Here is a 27,331-nt window from a genome sequence, read left to right as displayed (position 1 = left end):
GCTTGGTACGGCAACTGCTCTGCCCGGGACCCCACGAAACTGCAGTTTGTTGTGAACACAGCTCAGCATGTCACGGAGACTGGCCTCCCCTCCATGGACTCTGTCTATATTTCTTGCCGCCTCAATAAAGCAGCCAACATAATCAAAGGCCCCACCTGGACATTCTTTCTTCTCCCACTCTCATTGGGCAGAAGATACAAAAGCCTGAAAGTATGTACCACCAGGCTCAAGGATGGTTTCTATTCCGCTGTTATAAAACTATTGAACAGTTCCCTAGTACAAAAAGATGGACTCTTGACCTCACAATCTACCTCATTGTGACTTTGCAACTTATTATCTAGCTGCACTGCACTTTCTCTGTAACTGTAACACTTCATTCTGCATTCTGTATTGTTTTACCCTGTGCTACCTCAACAACTGTGTAATGAATTGATCTGTACGAACAGCATGCAAGACAAGATTTTCACTGTACTTCGGTCCATGTGACAAATGGAAAGCAATTTACCAATTTACTATGCAAGTCCTGCCCTTGTTTAACTTACCATAATCGGTACAGAGTGGAGCTCCCTTTAGACTGTCCCCTCACACCCTCCCAGGACACAGGTCAGACACAGAACCGGAGAAGTTTGCTCACCAGCGAGTACTGGGAAAGAGGAAGTTGGTCAGTCAGTAACCGCAGAAACACCCTGCTGCTAGTTCTGGAACCTGAGCTCGAGAAACAGATGTTTGCCTGGGGGATGGGGAAGGATTGGCAGAGATGTAGAATTGAGGACACGTGGCCCAGGACCCCTGGAACCCTGGAACCGGGATAAGATCCAGAGATGTTCCATGGGGAGGGATCATGATGGTGGAGTGGGATGGTTGAAGGAAGGGACTGGGGGCGGGGGCTGCAAAAAGAGGGTGGAGGTGTTAACAGGCCCCTGTCTCCTGGTGACCAGCCATTTTAATTCCCGTTCCCATTCCCACACCGACGTGTCTGTCCTCGGCCTCCTCTCCTGCCAGGGTGAAGCCAAACACAGACTAGAGGAACAGCAGCTGACAATCCCCCTGGGTAGTCTAGAACCCGACTGCGTGAACATTGGATGCTCCAGCTTCAGGTAACTGCTCCCCCACTGTCCCTTCACTCACCCCAGCCCCCATCAGCGCGTCTCTTTCCCCTTCCCCACCCTCACCACCCACACACTCCTCCCACTGGTTCCCCTCCACTACTATTCCCATATGCCATCCCCACCTCCCTCCCCCCCACCTTGATTCCGTGATCCACCTTCCTCTCCGATCAGATTCCATCATCTTCAGCCCTTTGTCACCTCCACCTTTCAGCTCCCAGCTCCTGGTGCTCTTCCCGCTCTTCCCACTCTCCCCTCCCCATCTGCAAGTCGTTCTTCCCCACTGGATCCACCCTCACCCGCCAGCTCTTGCTCCACACCTTCCCTCCACCTTTTTATGGTGGCCATCTCCCCTCTGCCCTTTCAGCCCAGATGAAGGGCCTCGAACCGAAACGTCGACTGTCCATCTTCCTCCATAGATGCTGCCTGACCCGCTGGGTTCCTCCAGCAGTTTGTTGCTCCAGATTCCAGCATCTGCCGTCTCTTGTGTCTCGTACTGGAAGGCTGAGAGTGGTTTCCCTGTTGCCCTTTAATATTCCATAAAGGCCAATGGTATGTTGGCCTTCACTGCAAGGGGGTTTAAGTCCAGCAGGAAAGTTGCCTTACTGTAGCTACAGCGGGCGTTGGTGAGACTGCACCAGGAGAATGATGTACAATTTCAGTTTTCTGAGCTAAACAAAAATGATCTGCATGCTGAAGAGGGAGAATCGCGAAGCTTCTCCAGACTGGTTCATGGTATGGTGGGTCTGTCGTATCAGGAGCAATGGAATAGACTCGGCCTCTGTTCTGCAGGGTGCTGAAGATTGAGATGAGACCTCATTAAAACACAGTTGTTGGAAGGGAGACAGAATAGACAAAGTGTGGAAAGTTCCCCCCACCCCTCCCCCCCCGAGGAATCGAGGACTGGAGGGGTCACAGTCTCAAAATAAAGGTGCAATGTAGGGCTGAGGAGGAGACATTTCTTCACTCAGAGGTTGGTGAATCTTGGGATTCTCCGCTAGGCTCTGGAGGTTCAGTCATTGATAGATTTCTGGATATTAAAGGATTCAAGGAAAATGGGGATATAAGTTTAGCTGTGACTTTGTTGAATATCATGTCTGGTTCAGGGGGCAGCACGTCCTTCTCCTCCTCCTGACCCAAATCACACCACAGGACACTGGAGCAGGGGGTGTGTGTGTGAACCCAGATCATTTGTTTAATCCCACGGCCATTTTTCTGTTCCTGTTTCTGGTGTAGGGGCCCTGCACTCGAATTCATTGATCTTTTTCTTTTTACTTCTGTTGAAAGAGCTTTTCCAGTCCATTATTATATTCCCTGCAAGTTTATTCAAATACTTTTTTTTTTGTTTTCTTAACCAATTTCTTTGCTGAAATCTAAACTGCTACTTTATCTGGCAATCTTACTTGCCTCTTTAGATCTAATATTATCATCAGCTTCTCTTGTTGGTCGTGGTTGGGCCATTCTTCCTGTTGTATCTTTGCTCTGGAAAGGAAGGTATAACTGCTGCAGGTTCAATGTTGGTTCCTTCAATGTTAACCATTGCCTATCCACTGCCGTGCATTTCAATGAATCTCTGTAACATTTCAGTTTCATATTTAAATGAGTTTATTGTCTTATACACCAGGGTGCAATGAAATTCCTTGCTCATGTAGAGCTCACACAGTACACATGGTCACAATAAATACAACAGTGATGAGCAGAAAACAACACAATGGTGTGAAGATTGAAGATCGGACTGGACAGTGTTACCGCTCTCTGCAGGTTCCGACAAGCCAAAGCAGAGCAGATGCCGTTCCAGGCTGAGATGCAGCCTGTCAGGGTACTTCCTACAGCACATCTGTAGAACTTGGAGAGAGTCCTTGTGGACAGGCCAAATCTTCTCAGATGCCTGAGAAAGTACATACGCTAATGTGCTTTCTTGATCACCACATCAGTGTGAAGCGACCAGGAGAGTTTGCTCGTGATGTGGATGTCTCAGAACTTGAAGCTGTCGGCCATCTCTGCAGCAGCTCTTTTGATGAGGACGGGGTTGTGTTCACACCCCCACTTCCTTAGGTGAAGCTCTTTTGTCTTACTGACTTTGAGGGCTTGGTTGTTGTTCTGACACCATGACAGAAGCTTCACTATCTCTTTGCTGCAGGGTGAACTCACCTCTCCTAACTTCTGTCGTTTGTTCAGATTTAGACAAATTCAGTTCAAACTCCTTCTGGTTATCCAGACCCTCTCTACTTCTTTGCTGCTCCTCTTCAACCTTCCAGCTTTCCCTCCATTGGGACCCTCCTACCAACCCTGCTTATTTAGTTGAAAGCCCAACCTACCTCCCAAGTTATTGGATTCACTGGAACTCTGATCTCAGTCCATCCCAGTGGACCCACTCTCTCCTTCTCCAGTACTGACACCATTGCCACGGCAATTGAAACCCACTCCTCTCACACCAGGCTCTGAGATGCACATTCACCTCCCTGATCTGATTAACCGTGTGTTGACGTGTTTGTGGGTTGGGTAATAATGCAAAGATTAATACCTTTGTGGCCCTGGTTTCTAATGTAACCCCAATTGCTCACAGCATCTGGGTAGAATTGGTCTCACTCCCACCAATTTTGCTGCAGGCACATCCCTGCGGTGGGGCCAGTGGCCAAGGTCTCGGGTCCCCTGAGACCCTGCCCAGCACCCACAGCAGAAGCCACCCAAAGTGAGACAAGAGAGAGATACAGTAGGGAAACAGGCCCTTCAACCCACTGAGTCCACTCCGCCTATCAGCCACCTGTTACACTGACCCTACGTTAAAGGCATCAGGTCCAGACGGCGTACCGGGCTGAGTGCTATAGATCTGTGCGGTCCAACTAGCTGGAGTATTTACAGACACCTTCGACCTCTCGCTTCTGCGATCTGAGGTTCCCTCCTGCTTCAAAAAGGCTTCTGTTGTACCAGTGCCCAAGAGCAGCGTGGTGGCCTGCCTCAATGACCACCGTCCAGAGGCGCTCACATCGACTGTAATGAAGTGCTTCAAGAGGTTGGTTAATGCATGAATCAACTCCTGCCTCAGAGATAACCTGGATCCACTTCAATTTTCCCATCACCACAGCAGGTCAACAGGAGGTGTGATTTCTCTGGCTCTTCACTCTGCTCTGGACCACCTGGACAACAGGAAATCATACGTCAGGCTGCTGTTCATCAGCTACAGCTCAGCATTCAACACAATCATCCCCTCCAAATTTATCATCAAGTTTCAAGACCTGGGCCTCTGTCCCTCCCTCTGCAACTGGATACTTGACTTTCTCATCAGCAGACCTCAACCAGTGAGGATCGGTAACAACATCTCCTCCTTGCTGACCATCAACACAGGTGCACCCCGAGGCTGCATGCTCAGCCCCTGCTCAGCTGTGTGGCTAAGCATTGCTCCAATATAAGATACAAATTTGCCGACGACACCACTGTTGTTGGACGGATCACAGGTGGTGATGAGTCAGCTTACCGGAGTGAGATAGGACACCCGGTTGAGTGGTGCCTCAACAACGACCTCTCGCTCAATGTCAGCAAAACTAGAGAGCTGATTGTTGACTTCAGGAAGGAGAAGGACGGTGAACATGTGCCAGCCTGCGTTGGGGGGGTCTGCGGTGGAGATAGTCAGCAGCTTTAAATTCCTGGGTGTTAACATATCGGACGACCTGTCCTGGGCCCAGCACGTAGATGCAATCACAAGGAAGGTGCGCCAGCATCTTTACTTTCTTGGGAGATTAAGGACGTTGGACTTGTCACTGAACACTGACTGGTTGCATCATAGTCTAGTCTGGCAATTCAAGTGTGCAAGGATGTAAGAAGCTGCAGAGAGTAGTGGACTCTGTCCAATACATCCCTTGCCACCATCGGGAGTATCTACAGGAGGCGCTGCTTCAAGAAGGAAACATCCATCATCAAAGATCCCCATCATTCGGGCCATGCCCTCTTCTCGCAGCTCCCATCGGGCAGGAGGTACAGAAGCCTGAAGTCCCACACCACCAGGTTCAGGAACAGCTACTTCCCTTCAACCGTCATCACTACAGTTTCGCAACCCTGTGACCACTTTGATCACTTTGCAATAAAATGGACTTTTTTTTCTGTTTTGTGTTCTTTCTCATTAAAACTTGTGTACAATTTGAGTTTAATTTATGTTTTTCTTGTGAATGCTGCTTATCTGATGCTATGTGCCTGTGATGCTGCTGCAAGTAAGTTTTTCATTGCACCTGTGCACACACGGACTTGTGCAGATGACAATAAACTCGATTTTGACTTTAATCCCATTTTCGAGGGAGGGAGCCTCACTGTCTGCAGAAGGCTGCAATGGGAGGCAGCAAAACAGGCAGGAGCTGGAGATGGAAGTGACCAGCTGGCTAGGGCGCCGGACAGGACTGCTCCGAGTGCATTCCTACAGGTCCAAGTGCTGGTCACATACAACGGGTGACCTCCATGCTGCGGTACCATTTGGTCACTTTGACCCCATCCTCTGCCTTTGCCACCAAGATCCAGAAGAAGCTGCTGGATTTCTTCTGGGACAACAGGAAACACTGGGTCTCTGCTGCGGTCCTGAGTCTCGCGACTCAGGAGGGTGGTCAGTCGCTGGTGTGCGTACGTACCCAGGCAGAGAATCTCTGCCTCAGGACCCTGCAGAGTTGCCTTTATGCTGAGCACCCTCTGAGACTGTGTGTGCTGGGACACTGCCTTCAGGAGGACACACAGTGGTGAGCATCAGCTGCTCTGCTCTGTAGGAGCTGCCTGTCATTTATCGGGACCTTTTCAGCGTCTGGGACATGGTCCCCTCCGGTCAGAACTCTCCTCCACCGGCAGAGGGAGATGCCTTGGCTGTAAAGGTGGCCGGACAAAGGGACAGGCCAGGTGATGGAGGAGCGAGCTGCTCGCCACTGCTGCTCGTGGCCGAAGCCTCCGGCCGTCACAATAGGTGTCGAGAGGACTTGTGAACAGCAAGTGATTCCAACTGACCTAACCAGCGCTCGGCCAGAATTGTTCATCAGACTCAGGCCCCAAAACCCTCCCTGGGAACAGGTCCCACACAACCTGAACCGTCTCCCTGAAATGCCCTCAGTGCCATTCCATGCCACACGGAGGCAGTTCTTGTACGGGCTGCTCCTGCACACTCCACACATCCTCTCTGTCACCACTACCCGGGCACACTGTGGCATCCATTGTGTCATCCAGCAGCGAGGGGGGGGGGGGTCCCCAGTGGAGGTCTCTCTGCATTGGGTTCCTCCCCCTTTACTCTGGGGACTGGGGTGGAGAGTGTTGCACAGAGCAGTGCCGTGCAACAGGTTTTTTAAGATGGTTCACAGACTCCCCAGCTGTCTGCCACTTGTGACTGTGTTTCCTGTGTAAATGGAGTGATTGAGGTTGCAGTTCTGTCTGCCTGTTTGAAGGGGCTGGTCCTCAACTTCTGGTTACAAGTCAGCCCCACCACTCCTGATCTTTAGTTACCCGCTGCAGAGGGAGGTGAGTTGGTCGGGAACCTATTCATAGGTTTGCTCCTGGGCCTAGGCTGTGGGCAGTCGAGGGTTCTCCCTGAGCCAACTGCCTGTCCCTCCTCCGGGGTTATATCTATGACCAGGTGTCCCTGCAGAGGGTGCACGTGATGTCCACGGGCATCTTGGAGGCATCCTGACTGGTGTGTGCCGCTGGGGCTGGAGTGTGTCCTGGACAGGAATGATGATGTTTTAATTTGATGTTTTAGTTACATGTGTTTGTAAAGAATGAGCTGAGAACAGTGTAACTACTGCAAATATGTAAATAAACCTCCTAAAAAAGTGCACAGGTTAGACACAGAGTGAACTCCCTCTACATGGTCCCAATGAAAGTGCCTAGATGAGATACAGAGTGAAGTTCTCTCTTCACTGTCCCATTACCCACTACCAGGGGAAGGGTTAGATACAGTGAAGCTGCCCCTAAAACAAAAACATGGTCAGTCTGACCCTTTCCTTTTCTAAACCTCTCTGACTCCATCTCACGAGTTAGGAGATGCAAACACTCGGCAGTTCAGGCTGAATTTGTGGGAAGAGAAACAGAGTCAGTGTTTCAGGTCAAAGATGCTTCATCAGAACTGGGAAGAAGACAAAAGAAGTTTGTTAAGCTACAGGAGGGTGGGGGCGAGGGCGCGGGGTGTCTCTGATGGGGTAAAGTTGGAGTGACCACGAGAACGAACTGTAAGCAAGGTTGTCTGGTCAATGGGTGAACAGGAGCGGTTGGAGAGTGAGAACATGGACAAAAAAACATTGACCAGAAGGGAGAGACGTGAACCAGAGAAGGAAGCCATGTCCGTAGGTCAGGCTGGACATGTCCTCCAGTCCCAGAGGGAAAATAGGAATAAAAGGAGAAAAAACTGCTGGAAAGGCTCAGGTGGACGACTGATCCAGACAGGAATCAGGTGACCTGAAGTTGTAGAATTCAGTACTGAGTCCGGAAGGCTGCAACGTGCCAGACAGAAGACGAGGTGTTGTTCCCCAAGCTTGTGCTTGGCCTCACTGTGACAGTACAGGGAACCACAGACTGATGGGTCAGGTTGGGGGTGGGATGGAGGATTAAAGTGGCAACTAACAGGAAGCTCAGGGGTGTCGGATCCGGTTATTTTCGAATCCACAGGTTCTACCAGGAGTCCAGGACTGAGTTGAAAACAACTTGGTGCTTCACAAAGTTTTATTGGGAAAGTTTAAAACAAAGAAACAGTCACAGAGCACATGGCACCAGCTTTACTACTGGGAGATGAGCCGAGAGTCATGGTTCAGCAGATCAGTGGATGCACTGACACGAGTTTGAATGATTCTATGAATGATCGATTGCCTTTAAGCAAGTAATAAAGATGTAGATTATTATAAGGCCTGTAGTATGAACATTACGACTAAAAATGCAACAACTACAACTAATCTTCGAATAGACTTCATGATGTCTTGTAGTTGTCGACTTGCTTGAAGTCTTCTGGCTGGTTAGTGATCTGCTCACTGCAGCCCAGCAGTGTAGGCACCGTGACCAAGGGGTTATCAGCACATTAACCGCAGCACTTGTTGCCTTCATCTGGCGCCACTTTAGTCCGCTTGCAGTGGCTGGCGTGTGTCCTCTTGCTCTTACCTTCTACCTTGACTGCTGAATTGGTGATCAGCATTACTTGGTAAGGGCCTTCCCACCGGGCTCCTAGTGGTCCCATGTGTGGTTTCTTGACCAGGACCAGGTATTCAGGGTGTGTCCTCCTTCTGATGGACCGCTCCAAGCAGCAGAAACCTGTTGGGAAGCAGGCTGAACAGCTTGGGTTAACTTCACACAATAATCAACCAAACTATCTGCCGTAATGTGTATATCAGCCTCTCTGAGCTCAGGGGCTCCCGGTAGTGACGTCGGTCGCCCTGTTACCACTTCAAATGGGCTCAGTTTTGTTTTCTTGTTTGGGGTTGCTCTGATACTACATGAAACCAAAGGAAGAGCTGTAGGCCATGGTACGCCTTCCTCGTGGTACTTAGTCAGCCGCTGTTTGATGATGCCATTCATTCTTTCAACTTGTCCCGATGACTCTGGATGAAGTGGACGATGAAAAGACCACTCAGGGTTCATCAGTCGACATAATTCTTGGCAAACATTTCCAGTGAAATGTGTCCCTTGGTCTGAGTCACTGTGGCATGGCAATCCCCATCTAGGAATATTGTCCTTAATCAGAGTTTTGGCTGTGTGCGTGGTGGTTGCTTTTCTTGCTGGGATGGCTTCCACCCATCTTGAAAATGTGTCCACTATTACTAGGACATCTGAATACCCTTGGCACTTTGGTAGAGTGATGTAATCCACTTATAAATGTGGAAATGGACCAGGTGGAGCCGGAGAATTGAGTTGAGGTAGTTTATCCGCTGATTTGGGGTTAGTCTTCTGGCACGTCGTGCAACTGTTTGTTGAGCTTGATCCTGGACCTTGGATCCGACAACCATTGGGATCATCTGTCAATCATCTTTTGCATTCCAACGTGTCCTAGGGAGTGTATCTGCTGTGCCAGATAGGGAAGCAGTTCATTTGGGGCCACTAATCTATGACCAGTGCCATAGCTCCCTACATCGTCGTTTAACAACCCACCATTTTCCACCCAGTACCACTTCTCTTCGGCTGAGCATTGATTTTGCATTTCTGGAATATCCTGTATTTTCGTCTGTGACGCAGAGTTCAACTCTGTTTTCATAGTTTCCATGATCAGGTTTTCTTCTATTTTCTTTGTTACTTCCCTTGCGGCCCTTTTTGCAGTTTCATCTGCGTATGCGTTTCCACGGCTTTCCTCTGTGGTCATCTTGGAGTGACCTTTGCACTTCAATACAGCAGCTTCTGATGGTCATTTTATGACTTCCATAAGTTCTCGTTCCAGCTTGGCCATTCTCGATTGAATTCCCACAGCTGTAAGAAATCCTCTTTGTCTCAAGTTCCCAAAGTCATGAACGACTCCAAAAGCATATCGGGAATGGGTATATATGTTAGCCGACCTTCCTTCTGCCAGCTTACAGGCTTCAATCAAAGCTTTCAGTTCTGCCTGTTGTGCAGAGGTACCAGGGACCGTACTTGCTGAGGCCATTTCCTGTGACAATAGCCCAACCAGCCAGTGGAATTCCTCCCTCAACGGTCGAGGAGCCATCAGTGTACAGAATTAGATCTTAGTTCAATAAAGGCACTTCCTTATGGTGATTTGTATCTGCTGGGCATGTTATTATTCTGGCACAGTCGTGATCATCTGGTCTTCCATGTCCACTGGCAGCAGTGTAGCTGGGTTCACTGGACTTGCTTGTTGAATGATGATGTTAGGTGCCTCCGGAACAGTGGACCACTTGGACCATCGAGCAGCTGTAACTTGAGAACCCCTGTTCATGGTCAGTAGAGTATGCCCTGAATGCGGACATCGAACATTTAAAATCTGATCCAGCACAATGTCAGAGACGGCCATAACTGCCAAGTAGGTTGCCTGCACTGCCCGTAGACATGAACCCCATCCTAATGCTGCATTGTCCAATTTGCCATGTTGGTCTCCATGTTCCTGAGTTAAAGCTGCTGTCATGTAGCCATGCTTCTCGTTGACGTGCAGGGTAAACGGTCTGCCCGTGTCAGGGATTCCTAGTGCAGGTGCAGGACTTAATATCGCCTTTAAAGTTTGGAAAGCTCCCATCTGTTCTTCATTAAGAGCCACAGGGTTGTTGGAATGCTCGCTGCCTTTCAGCAGACCAGTGAAGGGTTGAGCAATTTCCGCGTATGAATTGACTCATGCACTGTTGCACAAACCCAGAGGTGATCGGTTGCTGGACCGTTGTAGGTGGTTTTGCTGATATAACGGCCTTTGCACGATCTTCAGTGGTTTCTCGTTTACCATGGGAAATTTTCTGTCCCAAATAAATCATTTCCTCTTATTGCAGTTGTGCCTTGTCCAAGTTTGCTTTATGTCCTTTGGAGGCTAGGTAATCGAGCAGATCAAGTACATTACCTTCATGCTGGTCTGCAGATTCAGAGGCAATCAAGGTATCATCCACATATTGTGTAATAGTTGAGTCAGTGCCTGGAAAACCCGTCAAGTGTTGTCTCAAGGCCATGTGGCAGACAGTAGGACTATTGTGAAGTTCTTGTGGTAGCCTCATCCACTGATATTGGTGACCATCAACTCTAAAAGCCAACCACGGTTGGCATTCAGCCACCAGAGGTACCGACCAGAAACCATTGACTGTATCAATAATCGTGAACCACTTATGTGACAGGTTCAGGGTGTTGAAGGATGGATCTGCCACTAGAGGGGTTAATGTCAATACATTGATTAGCCATCCTGTTGTCCACTGTCAGTCTCCAAGTGCCATTTGCCTTCATGACAGGCCAGACTGGACTGTTTAATGGACTGTGTGTCTTGACAAGGATCCCTCGCTCCTCCGGCTGATTGGCGATAGGTATGATGCCTTCTATGGATGTTCTGCTCAGAGGGTATTGCTTGGTACTCGGCGGCATCCTCCCAGTAAGCTTAACAGGGCCCATTTCCAGCAGGCCACACTCATTTTTGTCTGGTGACCATCTGGAATGACTGGTTAATTTGAATTTTTCCAACCACATGAGATTCCAAATAATTTTACCCTCCATGAATTCCAGTTGGAGTTTAAAGTCAATAGGACATCCATTCCAAGAAGAGGCTGCGAGATGTCTCCCACCCAGAATTGTATTTCTCGTAGGTGAGGACCAAATTGTATTTCAACTGGTCTGCTTTTGATTAGCTCAGTTCTCTGTCCTCCAGCGCCATATGCATATTGACAGATGTCAGTCAATGGCATTTTGCATTTTTGGGCGATAGCCTCGGTTACGCGTGTTAGTTCCGCTCCTGTATCCAGCAAGAATTCAACACGTTCATTTCCAGCTAGTAAGTTAACATCCAAGCCGTCTGTTCTTTGCTCTATCAAGGCAAACAAAGACTGCAGGGAAGGGCCTCGTCATGTTTGCAACCTTGCCCACATGTCCACTGAGTCCAAAGTTGTACTTCGAAGTTCCTCCATCCGATCAAAGTGCCCCGTCCTTTGTGACGTAGGGGGTTGGAATTGTTGTTGCTGAGGCTGTGGTAGGAATTGTTGTTGAGGCTGTGGTTGGAATTGTTGTTGAGGCTGTGGTTGGAATTGTTGTTGAGGCTGTGGTAGGAATTGTTGTTGAGGCTGTGGTTGGAATTGTTGTTGAGGCTGTGGTAGGAATTGTTGTTGAGGCTGTGGTTGGAATTGTTGTTGAGGCTGTGGTAGGAATTGTTGTTGAGGCTGTGGTTGGAATTGTTGTTGAGGCTGTGGTAGGAATTGTTGTTGCTGAGGCTGTGGTTGGAATTGTTGTTGAGGCTGTGGTAGGAATTGTTGTTGCTGAGGCTGTATATGCCAACACTTTTTTGCACTATGTCCCTTATTACCACAGAGCTCACATCTCATTTTATTGCCTTGTGGTCGTGGCCCAGAGTGATATTGCTGTGCATGGCGGTCCCTCTTGTCCTGTTGGGTAGCAGGTGTGGACAGTTGGTTCGTCCGTTCCGATCTTATTTGGACTTCGGTATCTCGCTCCACTTGTTTGGCAGTTTGCAGCAGATCACTGTGGGAAACGGCAGCTTCCCTCCAATTTGCTTTCATTAGCCTCACTATTTTGGAAACATCTGCTTTTTCAAGCCATCCATGAATGTCGACTTGAGGGGGTCGTGTTTGGATTCCTCTATATTATCTTCAGTTATTCCTTGAACTCCTGAGTGGCTGATCCAAACCATCCTATACTGGTCTTCGTATTCAGAAATATCCTCTGAAGCCTTTTGTTTGCTCGACCACTTTCCTCCAATTGATCTGTGTCGGGGTCTGTTCTTTAAGCCATGTCTTAATTGCATTCCAACCAACTCCTCGGTCCTGTCTGTCATCTTCCGCGCCATCATCAATTCTCTCACTCAACTGCCTGGTTTGCTGAGAAGACAACATCGTGGCCAAAATTTGGAGGGTACCATATGGATGCAGTTGGTATATGCTCTTGATTCGATGAAGTTCAGTCCAAGTCCTTAAGTTTTCTTTTTTAGGATGTGGAATTTCTCTGGACCATTTGTCAATTTTTTCTGTATCCGGTGGTTGATGGGAAACCATCTTTCTTTCATAATCTCCATTCTCATTCTTGCGTGCTTTGATTGCCTTTGTTTTTACTGGGGCAAGCCGTGACATGGCTGCCAGACCAATTCTCTCATTGTCGTCATCATCTCATGAGTCACCAGAGGTTTCTGCTGAGTCGGTGTTATGTGCATCGCGCAGTGCCGTAGAGTGCCAAACGTGGCGCTGTTCCTGGGGTCTGTTCCATGTTGTGCCTGGGAAGGACCACCCACTAACTCTGAGTATTGCAGCTGATTCAGTCTGCTCTGGAGTTCCCCAAGTTTTGCATGAAGTCGGTTACATTTATTGCTTTGTTTTCTCACTCGTTCAGGTAATGCAGTAAGTTGTTCTTTGGACTTTTTACTGTCTCAATCACACTGTTCCTGCAGCATGTTACAATCTCTTCCTTCTTCCCCAATTGTTCAGTTAATTCACTTATTTGGCTTCTCAGCTCAGCACACTCACACTGTCTCAGCTCTGTTAATACCGCGATCGTCCAGCCAGGTTTTGCCTTTCCCGACCACATTTTCTGAATCCTATTTCCATATCTTCCTGACATCACTCAGAAGCCAATCTTCACTCGACACGGCATCAATGGCACATTTCTTCCAGATTGTTTTGTTCATCACATCAAATTGAAATACTTTATCCAAGTAAGTACTTAAACCCCAGTTATCAGTTCTCTCTCAGCTGGAGACACTGTGGTTTGTTTCTCAACTCCGGCCATTGTTTCAGTTCAATCTCAATGAACACTCTTCACTTCGATGTCAATCACAGTTATCAATAGAGTTTCAACCGGAAATATTTCAAATAGCAAGGTAAAATAGAGTTTTCTTCTCACTCTTAAACTTCCTTCTGATGGTGTACTGAAGCAGAATCCGATGATTTCCCCAACAATTCAGAAATGGAAGATGCTCTTACCTTCTCTCTGAGAAATTTTCAAACTCTTGTTTGTCATACGCATGCTGCTGACTACGCCAAAGTTGTCGGATCTGCTTATTTTTGAATCTGCAGGTTCTTTCAGGAGTCCAGGAATGAGTTGAAAACAACTTGGTGCTTCACAAAGTTTTATTGGAAAAGTTTAAAACAAAGGAACAGTCACAGAGCACATGGCACTAGCTTTACTACTGGGAAATGAGCCGAGACAAAAGGAACTAAACATGAGCTAGAGCCGGGGGGGGGGGGGGGGGGGGGGGGAGGAAGAGAGCAAGAGAGAGATTAACAAAAAATGACACCTTTCATACCTGAGATAAGAGGCACTCCTTAGCTAACAATAGTCCAATCAGGAAACCTATTAGATACTTGTGGCCAAACCAACCAATGAAAAAACACATATTCACCTGATGGACGAACCAATAAGCTGGGAAGCGGCCATTCCTCGTGCAGTCACTTGAGGTGTATTAAACACTAGACATGGGAGAAAACTATTTAACACAGTCGAATCCAACAGTGTCATCCCAACAGACTGAACCCAGGTGCACCACGAAGTGACCGCCCAATCTGTGTCTGGTTTCCACATAGGAGACCACATTGTGAACACCAGATGCAGTTCACTGGATTGGAAGAAGTCCGAGTGAATCACTGCTTTATCTGGAAAGACTGTTTGTGCCCCTGGACGGTGGGAGGGAAGAGGTGAAAGGACAAATGTTACATCACCTGCGGTTGCAGGAAAAGTGTTGCAAGAAGTGGGGTGGTTGGTGGGAACAGAAGAGTGGATCAGGGAGTTGCAAAGGGGATGATGCCTGTAAAATGCTGAAAGGGGAGGGCAGGGGACGATGTGCCTGGTGGGGGAATCTCTTTGAAGGTGGTGAAGATTGTGGAGACCGATCTGTTGAATGTGGAGGTTGGTGGGGTGGAAGGTGAGGATCTCTCAACACCCTGACCTTTAGCATAGCCATAGACAGGGATAGGAGCAGACGATATGGGAAATTTTTTAATTGGGGAGGGCTAATTACAATGGTATTAGGCAGGAACCTGGGAGCACAAATTGGGAACGGATTTTGTCAGGGAAATATACAGCAGAAATGTGGAGGTTGTTTCAGAATCACTTGTATCAGGCACTAGATAGGATTGTCCCACTGAGACAGGGAAAAGGTGGTATGGTGAAGGAACTGTGGTTGACAAGAGAGGTGGAACGTTTAGTCAAGACGAAGAAGGAAACATACTTAAGGTTTAGGAAGCAAAAGTCAGACAGGCTCTTGAGAATTATAAGGTAGCCAGGAAGGAGCTTAAGAAGGGACTTAGGAGAGCTAGAAGGGGATAAGAGAAGGCTCTGGTGAGTAGAATTAAGGAAAACCCCAAGCATTCTACAAGTACGTAAAGAACAGGAGGGTGACTCAAGTGAGGTAGGAGCACTCAGGGATAAAGAGGGAAACATGTACCTGGAGGTGGAGGAGGTAGGGGAGGTCCTTAATGAATACTTTGCTTCAATCGGGAGAGGGACTTTGACAAATGTGAGGTCGGCAGAGAACAGGCTAATGTCCTGGAACATGTCGAGGTGAAGAAAGAGGTAGTGTTGGAGCTTCTGAAAAACATTAGGGTAAAGTCCCCGGGGCTGGACGAGATATACACCAGGTTGGTACAGGAGACGAGGGAAGAGATAGCTAGGGCATTGGAGAATATATTTGCATCCTCCCTGGCCACAGGAGTGGTAACAGAGAACTGAAGGATGGCAAATGTTGTGCCCTTGTTCAAGAAAGGTAATAGGGATAATCTTCGGAATTATAGACCAGTGAGTCTTGTGTCAGCGGTGGGCAAGCTATTGGGGAGGCTTCTTAGGGACAGGATTTATGAACATTTGGAAAAACATAGTCTTATTAGGGATAGTCAGCATGGCTTTGTGAGGGGCAGGGTGCCTCACGAGCCTGATTGTAGTTTTCAGAGGAGGTAACAAAACCAATTGATGAAGGTAGAGTGGTGGATGTGGTGTATATGGACTTTAATAAGGCGTTTGCAAGGTTCCCCATCGTAGGGTCATCCAGAAAGCCATAAGGCATGGGATCCATGGAGACTTGGCTGTGTGGATTTGGAATTGGCTTGCTCATAGAAGGCAGAGGGTGGTGGTAGATGGAGAGTATTCTGCCTGGAGGTCGGTGACCCCTGGTGTTCTCCAGGGATCTGTTCTGGGAGTCCTGCTCTTTGTGATTTTTAGAAATGACTTGGATGAGGATGTGAAAGGGTGGGTTAGTAAGTTTGCAGATGACACAAAGGTTGGAAGTGTTGCGGATAGTGTTGAAGATTGTTGTTGGTTACAACGGGATATAGACAGGATACAGAGCTGGGTGGAGAAGTGGCAGATGGAGATCAATCTGGAGAAGTGTAATGTGATACACTTTGGAAGATCAAATTTGAAGGTGAAGTGCAAGGTTACTGGCACGATTCTTCGCAGTGTGGAGGAACAGAGGGCTCCTGGGGTCCACATCCATAGATCCCTTAAGGTTGCCGCACAGGTTGATCGGGTGGTTAAGAAGACGTATGGAGTGTGGCCTTCATTAGTCGGGGTATTGAGTTCACGAGCTGCGAGCTAATGTTGCAGCTCTATAGAACTCTGTTCAGACCACACTTGGAGTACTGTGTTCAGTTCTGGTCACCTCATTATAGGAAGGATGTGGAAGCTTCAGAGAGGGTGCGGAGGAGATTTAACATGGTGTTGTCTGGATTAGAGAACATGTCTTAAGAGGAAAGGTTGAGTGAGCTGGGGCTTTTCTCTGGAGCGTAGGTGGATGAGAGGTGACTTTATGGAATTGTATAAGTTTACAAGGGGTATAGACAGAGTGGACAGCCAGCACCTTTTCCCCAGGGCGGCAATGGCCAATATCAGAAGGCATCCGTTTAAGGTGAGAGGAGGAATATTGAGGGGAGATGTCAGAGGTAGGTTCTTTACACAGAGAGTGGTGGGTGCCTGGAACGCATTGCTGGCAGTGGTGGTAGAAGCTGATACAATAGGGACATTTAAAAGGCTCATAGATAGGCACATGGATGTAAGGAAACTGGAAGTTATGGGCTGTGTAGGAGGGAAGGGTTAGATTGATCATGGAGCAGGTGTTCATATAGTTGGGCACAACATCAAAGGCCGAAGGTCCCGTACTGTGCTGGACTGTTCTATGTTCTATGTTCTGTGATCAGGGGAACTCTGTCCCTCTGTCCTGGAGGAAGCGCGGGAAATGGGTGACTGTGGTCAGTGGCTTTGTTAACAACGGTGGAGGGGAAGTCATAGGAGGAAGGAAGACATTTCAGAGGCACTTGCACAGAAAGTATATTAATCGGAGCAAATAGGACAGAGATGGAGGAACTGGGAGGATGGACGAGTATTCAAGGAAGCAGGGTGGGGTGAAGAGTAGTTGGGATAGTTGTGGGAGGCAGTGGGCTTGAAATGGATATTCGTGTCTAGTTAATCTGCTGAAATGGAGACAGAGAGGTTCAGGAAAGGGAAGGGTGAGAGAGTGACCAGAGGATGGTGAGGACAGGGTGGCCAAAATAATGAAATTGTTGAGTCCTACATGAGTGCAGGAGGCAGCACCGATGCCGTCATTGACGTACCGGTAGAAGAGTTGAGGGAGTGGGTCCGGGGAGGACGGGAACAACGACAGTTCCACATATCCCACCAAATGACAGGCATGGTGTGGGCCCACCGACACTGAGCCTCCCCCTCCCCCTCCCCCACCCTCGCTGTAACTGTTTCCCTGCTACAGAACTCCCTGCTGTTCCCTGTTTTCTCTCTCTCTCCTGTTGTAAACAGTGGGGTTATATTTCCCACCCTCCAATCCCCAGGAACTGCTCCATCACCTGTGGAATTCTGCAAGATGACCAGTGATGCACCCACTGTTCCCAGCGCCCCCCCCTTCAGTATCCGGGATGCAGATCATCAGGCTCTGGGGATTTATTACCCTTCCCTCCCATTCCTTTCTCCAGCACTTTTCAACCAATCCCACTGCCCTCTAATCCCTCTTTTTCTTTACACTCTTGTTTTCCCAGCATCTCTGGAAGTTAACTATACCCTCTCCGTGAAGGTTGAACCAAAGTATTAGTTTATTTCGGAGACACAAGAGCCTCTGCAGATGCTGCAATCTGCAGCAACACACACTAAATGCATTGCATTTCTGGCAAAATTTCAAGTTGCAAAATTTATTGCATCCGGTGCTCCCAGTGTGGACTCATCTACATCGGTGAGACCCAACACAGATTGGGCGACCACTTCGTCGAGCACCTTCACTCCGTCCGTCACAACAGCCAGGACCTCCCGGTGGTCACCCACTTCAATTCCACATCCCACTCCCACACTGACATGTCCATCCACGGCCCCCTCTACTGCCACGTGGAGGCCAGACCCAGGTTGGAGGAACAACACCTCATATTGTGCCTTGGGAGTCTCCAACCTGACGGCCTCAACCTTGATTTGATGAACTTCCGGTAACCCCTCCCCTCTTCTCTTCCCCCTTTCTCTCCTTTGCCCTCCCTCATTCCTGTGGTCCACTCCCCCCTCCTCTTTCCCCTTCCCCACCCTCATGATCTGCCCATCTATTCCCCACCTCCTGCCCTTTATTCCATGGTCCACTGGCCTCTCCTATGGGATTCCTTCTTCTTCAGCCCTTTACCTCTTCCACCTATCACCTCTCAGCTTCTTACATGTCCCCGATCCCCCACCCCCAGCTCCGACCTTCCCGCTCTCACCAGGACTCACCTGTCACCTGTCTGCGTGTGCTCCTGCCCCTCCCGCCACCTTCTTATTCTGGCTTCTGCCCTCTTCCTTTCCTGTCCTGAGGAAGGGTCTCAACCTGAAACATCGACTGTCCATAGATGCTGCCTGACCCGCTGAGTTCCTCCAGCATTTTCATATTGGTATTGGTATTGGTTTATTATTGTCACTTGCACTGAGTTACAGTGAAAAACTTGTCTTGCATACCGATCGTACAGGTCAATTCATTACACAGTGCAGTTATATTGGCTTAGTACAGAGTGCATTGAGGTAGTACAGGTAAAATCAATAACAGTACAGAGTAAAGTGTCACAGCTACAGAGAAAGTGCAGTGCAATAAGGTGCAAGGTCACAACAAGGTAGATCGTAAGGTCAGAGTCCATCTCATCAGATGAGGGAACTGTTCAATAGTCTTATCACAGTGGGGTAGAAGCTGTCCTTAAGTCTGGTGGTACGTGCCCTCAGGCTCCTGTATCTTCTGCCTGATGGAAGAGGAGAGAAGAGAGAATGTCCCGGGTGGGTGGGGTCTTTGATTATGCCGGCTGCTTCACCAAGACAATGAGAGGTAAAGACAGAGTCCATTGAGGGGAGGCTGGTTTCTGTGATGCGCTGGGCTGTGTCCACAGCTCTCTGCAGTTTCTTGCAGTCCTGGGTCGTTGCTGTACCAAGCCGTGATGCACCCAGATAGGATGCTTTCTACGGTGCATCAGTAAAAGTTAGTGAGAGTCAAAGGGGACAAACTGAATTTCTTTAGCCTCCTGAGGAAGTAGAGGCACTGGTGAGCTTTCTTGGCCATGACATTGATGTGATTTGACCAGGACAGGCTGTTGGTGATGTTCATTCCCAGGAACTTGAAGCTTGAAGCTCTCATTTTGTGTGTTGATCCTCACGTGCGCTCCCACCTATTTTCGTATCATCGGGAAAAGGAAACCTTACACACTGTTCCTTCCTCTTGGGTACAATCATAGCAATGGAGAGAGAGCAGGCAGGAAGGAGGGATGGAGTCCTTGATGGCCCCCTGCCTGGACCTGTGAGTGGTCACCTTATCGGTCTGCTCCTGGACCCGGCTGAGGAGGTCCCAGACCGACGTCCCCTCCCCTCCACAGCAGGTCCCCAAAGATCAGGGGAGTGGGGCTGAAGTGCAGTCAGGACTTGAAGGGCAGCCCCTCCAGATACTCAAACAGGGGCTGCAACCTCTCACACTCCGTATATAGAGGGAAGACTGACCCCTCTGGGACACCAGACACCTGCCCAAAACCTGTTGCACTGGACTGTTGTGTGCACCCTCTCCAGCCCAGGTCCCGATGTAGAGGGGGAGGACTCCTCACACAGAGACTTTCACCGGGACCTTTCTCACAGTCTGTCACGGGAGGTCGGGGCAGCAGCGGAGGGTCAGACAGTGCAGGGTGTGCAGGGGCAGCCGGTGCAGGGAACCACCTGGGGAGGGGAGGTGTGGTCTGGGGCAGGGGGCTGGGTCTCTGTGTGATGTAGGAACTGTGGGCCGGGTATTTCACAGGGCCGGGAGCCAGACGATGGGCCGCATGGCCTGCTCCTGTGTCTGTGATTCTCCCAGCTCCGATTCCCCCTCCAGTCACTGAGCTCACCTGCTGACTGCCTCCTCTTGTCTCCTCAGCTGCGACTGGGTCTCCCCCTCCCACTGTGAACGGAGCTCTGGGACACTCGGTCTCCTTACCTCCCGGGATCCCAGTCGGACCGGACGTTGCTGAGGTTCAGTGGATGCGGATATCACCCAGAACCAGGATAGTGAAGTACTCGAAGGGGCACATTGAATACGCCGGTGCTGAGGAGTACAAGCGACGGGTAACTCTTCATCCCGGGGACTTCAGTCTGGAAATCCGTGATCTGCGGAGAGAGGACACTGGTGATTATGAGGTGGATGTTACAGCGAGTTCAGGAGCTGAGAATAAAACGACAGTGCGACTGGAGGTGTCCGGTGAGTGAGACTGCCGCGGAGGGGCCCGGGTTTCACCGGTTCCTGAAACACCCCGAATTAATGGGTGAGGGCAGATCCTGTGCGTTCCCCTGTTTACTGAACCCCACTGACTGCCGGTGTCCAGAGCTGGGGGTCACGGTCCCAGTGTAGTGGGGCTGAGGCAGTGCCAGGCTGGGGGACACACCCACCACATCCCCGGAGACTGGGCCAGGGGCCGTGAAGGATCGAACCGTCAACGGGGAACCTCGTGGTTCCGAGGCCGGAGGCGCTGAGCACACGGGGAGGGGGGAAAGGAGGGATTGGCCGATGGGGTGGGAGGGGCTGATGTGGATGGGCCAAAAAAGTCTGTACCTGTGGGTCACAGTTAAACAGACCCCACTGTATCCCCAGGTCAAAGGCCTGGTCTGTCATGTTCAGGGATCCCAGTTGTTCCGTCTGTTTCCCAGAGCACCGCTTGTTAATTCCCCAGACTGAGGTCTGAGCTCAGCAAGGTGTTTATTCCTCAGCCTTCATGCTGTGCTTTGCTGAGCGATCCCCTGTGTGTTCATTACACAGAATGTAGTGTCCCAGTGAGCGACACAGTACACGTACACACAGCACACTCACACCCAGCAATACAGTTCCTGACTCACCCTTACCGGTGACAATGTTTTTTCCCTCTTGTTGCCTGTTTCCACCCTTAACAACAACCATTGGTTCGGCACAAACAGAATCTGCATAAACTAACATTATCTGTATTGGTTCAGTTAAAAACAAACATGCAGTTCCCACAAATTGGTTATAAGCAGGAATGCAGTTCATACAAGAGTAACTGTCTGTGCACACACCCACTATGTTTCCCTGACAATCCCTGAACGGATAAAAAATAGAAAAGCTGAAACCCTGTAACTGGAATTGATACTGGTCAGGCATTGCTCTTGATCCCAACGTAATCTCCACATTTCTGATGTGGGGTCATCCATATCCGCGATGGTTGGTGTCTGGAGTTATTGCTGCCTCTGCATCCAAAACCCTCCATTGTTATCCTCTTCCTTCTCAGATCGAACTGTTGTGTTTTGGTTTATCTGGTGAACCAGTCTGATGAAGGGTCTCGACCCGAAACGTCGACTGGCCATTTCCCTCCACAGATGCTGCCTTATCCACAAAATTTCTCCAGCGTCTCGTGTGTTGCTCCAGAGTCCAGCGTCTGCAGTCTCCTGTGTCTCCCGATCAGTACTTGTGCCTCATGTCACTTTTTTTGTTCTTCCTGAGTCAGGCCAATTCATACCAGTTCAGCAGGTCAACCAGTTACTGGGCTCAGGTCACTTCAGGTTACTTACATGAGAGTCCATGGTGTTCGAGGCAAGGTACCAGCATGGATGGAAGATTGGCTGACTGGCAGAAGGCAGAGAGTGGGGATAAATTGGTCCTTTTCAGGATGGCTGCCAGTGACCAGTGGAGTTTCACAGGGGTCAGTGTTGGGACCACAACTTTTCACTTTATCCATGAATGATCCGGATGAAGGAACTGATGACATTGTGGCCAAGTTTGCAGACAAATCCTAGGTAGGTGGAGGGGCAGGTAGTGTCGCGGAGGCAGAGAGACTGCAGAAGGACTTGGACAGGTTGGGAGAGTGGGCAAAGAATTGGCAGATGGAACACAGTGTGGGGAAGTGTGGGGTTCTGCACTTTGGTGGGAAGAATAAAGGTGCAGACTGTTTTCTAAATGGGGAGAATTCAGAAATCAGAGGTGCAAAGGGACTTGGACGTCCTAGTTCAGGACTCCTTCAAGGTTAACGCAGCATGAGTCAGTCATAATGAAGGCAAATGCAATGCTAGCAATCATCTCAAGAGAACTAGAATATAAAAACAAGGACGTACTGCTGACACTTTATAAGGCATTGGTCAGACCACATTTGGAATATTGTGAGTAATTTAGGGGCCCGTTTCAAAAGAAAGATGTGCTGGCCCTGGAGAGGGTCCAAGGAGGTTCACAAGAATGATCCCAGGACTGAAAGGCTTGACATATGAGGAGCGTTTGATGTCTCTGGGCCTGCACCCGATGGAGTTCAGAAGGATGAGGGGGGATCTCATTGACACCTACCGGATACTGAAAGGCCTGGATAGAGTGGATGTGGAGAGGATGTTTCCATCAGTAGGAGAGTCTAGGATCCGAGGGCACAGCCTCAGAATAAAGGGTCAAACCCAAGAGTAAGCTTGGGCTTGGGTGTTCCTCCAAGTCCAGGGGACTTGTCTTGGGTTATCTGGACTTCCGCCCCACCTTCCCACTGCCCAGTCCACTCTGACTTTCTTGACATCCTAATGAATCAAATCCCATTCCCACTGCATCTGACACGGGGCAGAGGGGAGGGGAGGGGCAGCAACACCTTCCTGGCTGCTGAGGTGGGATGGGCAGGTCCTCAGAGAGGGCTTCACTTCACAGCAGGTGTGGGATCCCACCCCGCCCAAGGTCCAGAAGTGACAGGACGTCCCCTGGAACAGGATACAACAGTGACCGTGGATGTCCTCCAGCAGCAGCTGTTCAAACACAGCTGGTGCTGAAGAAGAAAGGGAGGAGGCTGCTCTGTCCACCACTGGATGGAAACAGGGTGATCCCTGACAACTTCCCGCAGAGTCCGTCATTTGAAAGGAATGGGAAAGAGGGGCCTGGTGGGTTTAAAAGCAGGAAAGGAGAGAGAACACATGGTGTATAAAGGGAGCAGGAAACTTGTTCCTGGTGAGTTTAAAAGAAGCGGCAACAGGTCCTCAGTGAGTTTAAAGGGAGTGGGGAACAGGGTTCCGGTGAGTTTATGGGGAGCGGGGAGCAGAATCCAAGTGAGAATGGGGAGGGTGTGTGGAGGGGTTGGGGGGGGGTGATGGGGAGTGGGGGAGTGAAAGTGTGAAGGTGAGAGGAGACAGGAAGGAATAGAGAGAGGGAGAGAGAGACTGACAGAATCTCTGGCAGCCTGGAGGTTAGGGCAAAGCTGCTGAATGTGTCCCACCCCTTATAGGCTTGGCACCGCGGACAGCCCATGGCCCAGGAGATAGGGTAGTCTAGCCCCTCGAACTGGATGCTGAACTGCCCCTCAGCATCCCCTTCCTGCACCAGCTGCATGAACAGCTGTCACTGAGAGGTTTACATGTGACGAAGGCCGGGTTCCCAAAGACCGAGCGGTATCGGGGTGGTCACTGACTCTACGTCCCCCAGAGATCGCAGGTGGGGGAGGGGGACCTCACCAGTTTTATTCGTGCCAAGGGAGCAGATATGGAGCCAGTCAGCTCCTTCAGGGACAGTAACTGGTCCAGACTCTCCCACTTGGGGTCGTCGAACATCTCCGTGATAAGAGGACAGGAGGTTCTGGGAGGCTGTGCTGTCTGTAGCCTTTCTGTCATACAGACCGGCACAGAAGAATCTGCAGAAGGAGGCAAAGAGCACAATTTGCCGGCTCTTCACCTCTCGGAGTTCGTCTCTCACATCCACCCCCCTCGACTGCAGAAGGAGAAGTTGCTGCAGGTCTGTCTGGAGTTGGCACAGTTCCATCTGACTCTGTCTTGCTCTCTGAACACCTTTGAGGATGAAGAACCTCTTGAGGTTCTCCATGGTTGCCTCCCACCAGTGAATCGGGGAGTCAGAGAGGGACTTCATAGTCCTCCAACCTGTGTAATCCCTCTTTAGTTCCTCGATGTTCTCTGGAGCCATCAGCAAGACATTCAACTTCCATGTCCCCCTGCCTGCCTTCAGCTCCTCCTGTAGGTGACAGGAGGCCCGAAGGAGGCAGTTCTCAGAGAAGGACACTGGTGAGACATTGGTGGATCTGACCGTGACTGCCTTTGATGTGAAGGGGAAGTCTATCCGGGACCGTACTGAGCTGTCCGTTCCGGTCCCAGTGTATTGTGGTTGTGCTCCACCTGCAGGGGTGCTGAAGGCGTCACACAACGTTGCATCTTTACCCGTTCTCATCAGGGGTCTGGAGGTGCCGTCCCGTGTCCTGTCGGCACTGCCAGACTGTCCGGCTGCACCAATGGTGCAGTTGAAGTCACCGGCCAGAACGACTGGTAGGGACGTCACCAGCAGCGGTGGGAGCTGCTTCAGGACAGCCAGCCGTTCGCTCAGCATGGGCGAGCCGTACACGTTAATTAGCCAGAGCGGATTGTTATGGTACTTTACGTCAGCTACAAGGAGCCACCTACCCACCCCCCCCCCACCCCCCACCATCTCTTTGACTTCAGTGAAGAGTAATTACCTCCCCACAGTAGAATCCCCAGGCCGGAAACACAACTATTGAATCCACCCCCCCCCCACCCCCCACAATGACCATATAGACAATCCCTGGGACCACCATGACGACCAACTCCAATAGTTACAGAGGTGAGGCAGCCCACACTCCTGTGACCTTAGCAAGGTATTTATTGCAAGGTGTTCACACATCGCACAGTGCTCTTCACACTGCGCACGTTCACAGATGCCAGATTTATCTCCATAGTTATTTAAGTTCAGGGATCACAAGTGCTGTCCATTGTCAATCAGCCTGAGCCCTCACGCCCACAGCCTTGGTGAACTGCAGCACTGTGTTTGGGTTCAGGTACTGGGACTGGTCCTCCCCAGGGTGTGGCGATGCTGGAGGTGTCGCTGGGGGGAGATTAGCCTCTGTTCCTGTTCTGCCCTCTGGCTCTGTTTGTTCTGTACCCTCCATCTCTCGGAGCTGGGGTGCTCCGGATGTCGTGCTGCTCCCGGTCTCCCGGAGCTGGGGGCCAATGGCCTCTGTACAACTCCTGGTCTCCTGGAGCTGGGGTGAGCTGGACACTGTGCTGCTCCTGGACTCCTGGAGTTGGGGGGGAGCAGGTTGAATTTCTTCCTCACCCATATTTGTCAGTGGCCTCTCCTCCTCCTTGTCCCCTCCATTTTGACACTTCCTCTGCCTGTGTTGTCGGTTTCCCATATTGGCTTCATCCTCCGACGAGGAGAGGTTGCCGGCGTCTGTCTGTGGCCGTGGCCTTTTTTCCCATTATTTTCCTCTCTGCAGCCCGTTGTCTCTGGGGTGGTGTCTTCCTTTCACCTCCTGCCATTCCCCTCCTTGTCCCTCTGCCCTCCCCTCCTCCACTGACGACTCCTCTTGGGGAGGGGCCTGAGGGTTCGTGGCCTGGGTTTGGGAGCTCGAGGCAGTTGGCTTTTCCTCAGCCCTGGTCTCAATCTCTGCTGGGGACTCTGCACTGGTAGGGGAGGTGTCAGCATTCCTCTGGGGGGGTTGTCAGTGCCAGCTCCCCCTCTGATTGCCTGTGCGTAGGTTCAGGACGTTTTTGGGCAGGCCTTGTAGAGATGGCCTGCCTCCCTACACAGGTTGCAACTATGGCTTTCCCTGCAGTCCTTGGTCTGGTGATCTTCCTGCCTGCATTGGGCTGTCACATGTCCAGACTTGTTGCAGTTACGACACAGTTTGGGTTGTCCTGCGTACACCACGTACCCACGGTTCCCTCCGATGGCCAACACTGAGGGAGGGTGGATAACGGCACCGGTACCATCCACCCTTAGCCTGACTTTACCTGACATTTGCTGGTCCAGATCCCAAATACGTCTTTAATGTCCACACAGCTTCCTGCTCTCTCGACGTAACGAGCCAGGAAGGTGAGGGCGTCCACAATGGCTGTATATGGACTGAACATGTTCACCGTTATCTCTCACTCCCTCTGGGTGGGGAGGGTGATGAGTGGCTGCTCCTTCAGCAGTGACACCAGAGCCTCGTTCCCCTTCTCCCGAAAGTTCTGCAGCAGCTTCTGCCATCCTGTCAGCTACCTGAAGGTAACGTTAAAGTACCTGTTACCTGGGAAGTTCTGGAGGCAGGAGGTGTCCTTCACCAAACACAGCACTCCAGCAGCACCTTCACTGGTGAAGGGGCTCCCCTCGCTGAGGTCCCTCACTGCCACCCTGACAGTGTTTCCGATCCCGTGTCCTCCTCCTGAGGTGCTCGTCGCTGCAGCCATCCTGATGGAGCTGGTTGGTTAGAGCAGGGAATTTGCTGGAAGAGGGAGTTAGACTGTCTTCCCAATCAGCATCAGGATCCGCCCCTACGTTCGCAGGTTAACCTCTCATCAGGTGGCCACTGGATCGCGAAGAGTCTCTGTAGTCTTCCTTCTTTCTCAACGTCAATGTTCGGGTTCACCCGCAAATCTGTCTCCGTGATTACCGCCCTGGGAGAACTGCCTGTCTGATCACAGTCTCTCCCCTGCCAGCTATCGATAAACAGCAGCCTGACGTATGTTTTGCAGTTGTCTCGGTGCTCCAAAGCAAGAGTGGAGAGCCAGAGAGATTGCATGCACCATAGACCTGTCACGGCAGTAGGTGAATTGCAGCAGGTCCAGGTCCTTGCTCAGGCAGGAGTTGATTCTAGTCATGACCAACCTCCAGAAGCACTACATTACGGCAGATGTGAGTGCTACCAGGCGAGAATTGTTGAGGCGGCTCACCCTGCTCTTCTCGGGCACCAGAATGATTGCTGCTCTTTTAAAGCAGGTGGGAACCTGCGACCACAGCAGTGAGAGGTTGAAGATGTCCTGGAACCCTCCAGCCAGTTGGTCGGCACAGGTTTTCAGTACCCGCCAGGTACACGGTCACGGCCTGATGACTTGCAAGGGTTCATGCTCCTGAAGGAGGTGAAAGGTCAGGTGTTGCCTCTCCTGTGGTTGTGGGGAAAAGGTCTGTAGTGTGGGGAGTGGGTGGTGCGGCCAGAAGAAGGGGACCAGAGAGTCTCCAAGGGAGAGATCCTTCAAAATGTGTAACAGAGAGGGGAGCGGAAGGTACGTCTGGTGATGGAGTCTCATTGAAAGGGGCAGGAAGAACAGACATTAATCCACAGAATGTGGAGACCAGTGGGGCAGGAGGTGAGGGTCTGAGGAACCTTATCCTGGCTTTAAGTAGGTCAGAGGGGTGTAAGAACAGAGATGCAAGAAATGGAACAGACACAATGAGAGCTCTATCGTGTGCT

General features: G+C 50.3%; 1 protein-coding gene across 1 annotated transcript in view; it reads left to right on the top strand.

Moving 5' to 3' along the window:
- LOC127580905 (SLAM family member 5-like) overlaps window positions 1-27,331 on the top strand; it is a 294,315-nt gene that overhangs the window by 249,966 nt on the left and 17,018 nt on the right. The window contains exon 3 of the mRNA XM_052034886.1: window positions 20,053-20,373. Coding sequence (XP_051890846.1) covers window positions 20,053-20,373 — 321 coding nt within the window. The remainder of the gene's footprint in view (window positions 1-20,052; window positions 20,374-27,331) is intronic.

This window comes from Pristis pectinata, chromosome 20 (genome assembly GCF_009764475.1).
Source record: "Pristis pectinata isolate sPriPec2 chromosome 20, sPriPec2.1.pri, whole genome shotgun sequence".
NCBI classification, from domain to species: Eukaryota; Metazoa; Chordata; class Chondrichthyes; order Rhinopristiformes; family Pristidae; genus Pristis; species Pristis pectinata.
Note: the sequence above shows the minus strand (reverse complement) of the source record. Positions and strands in the feature narration are given on the sequence as shown.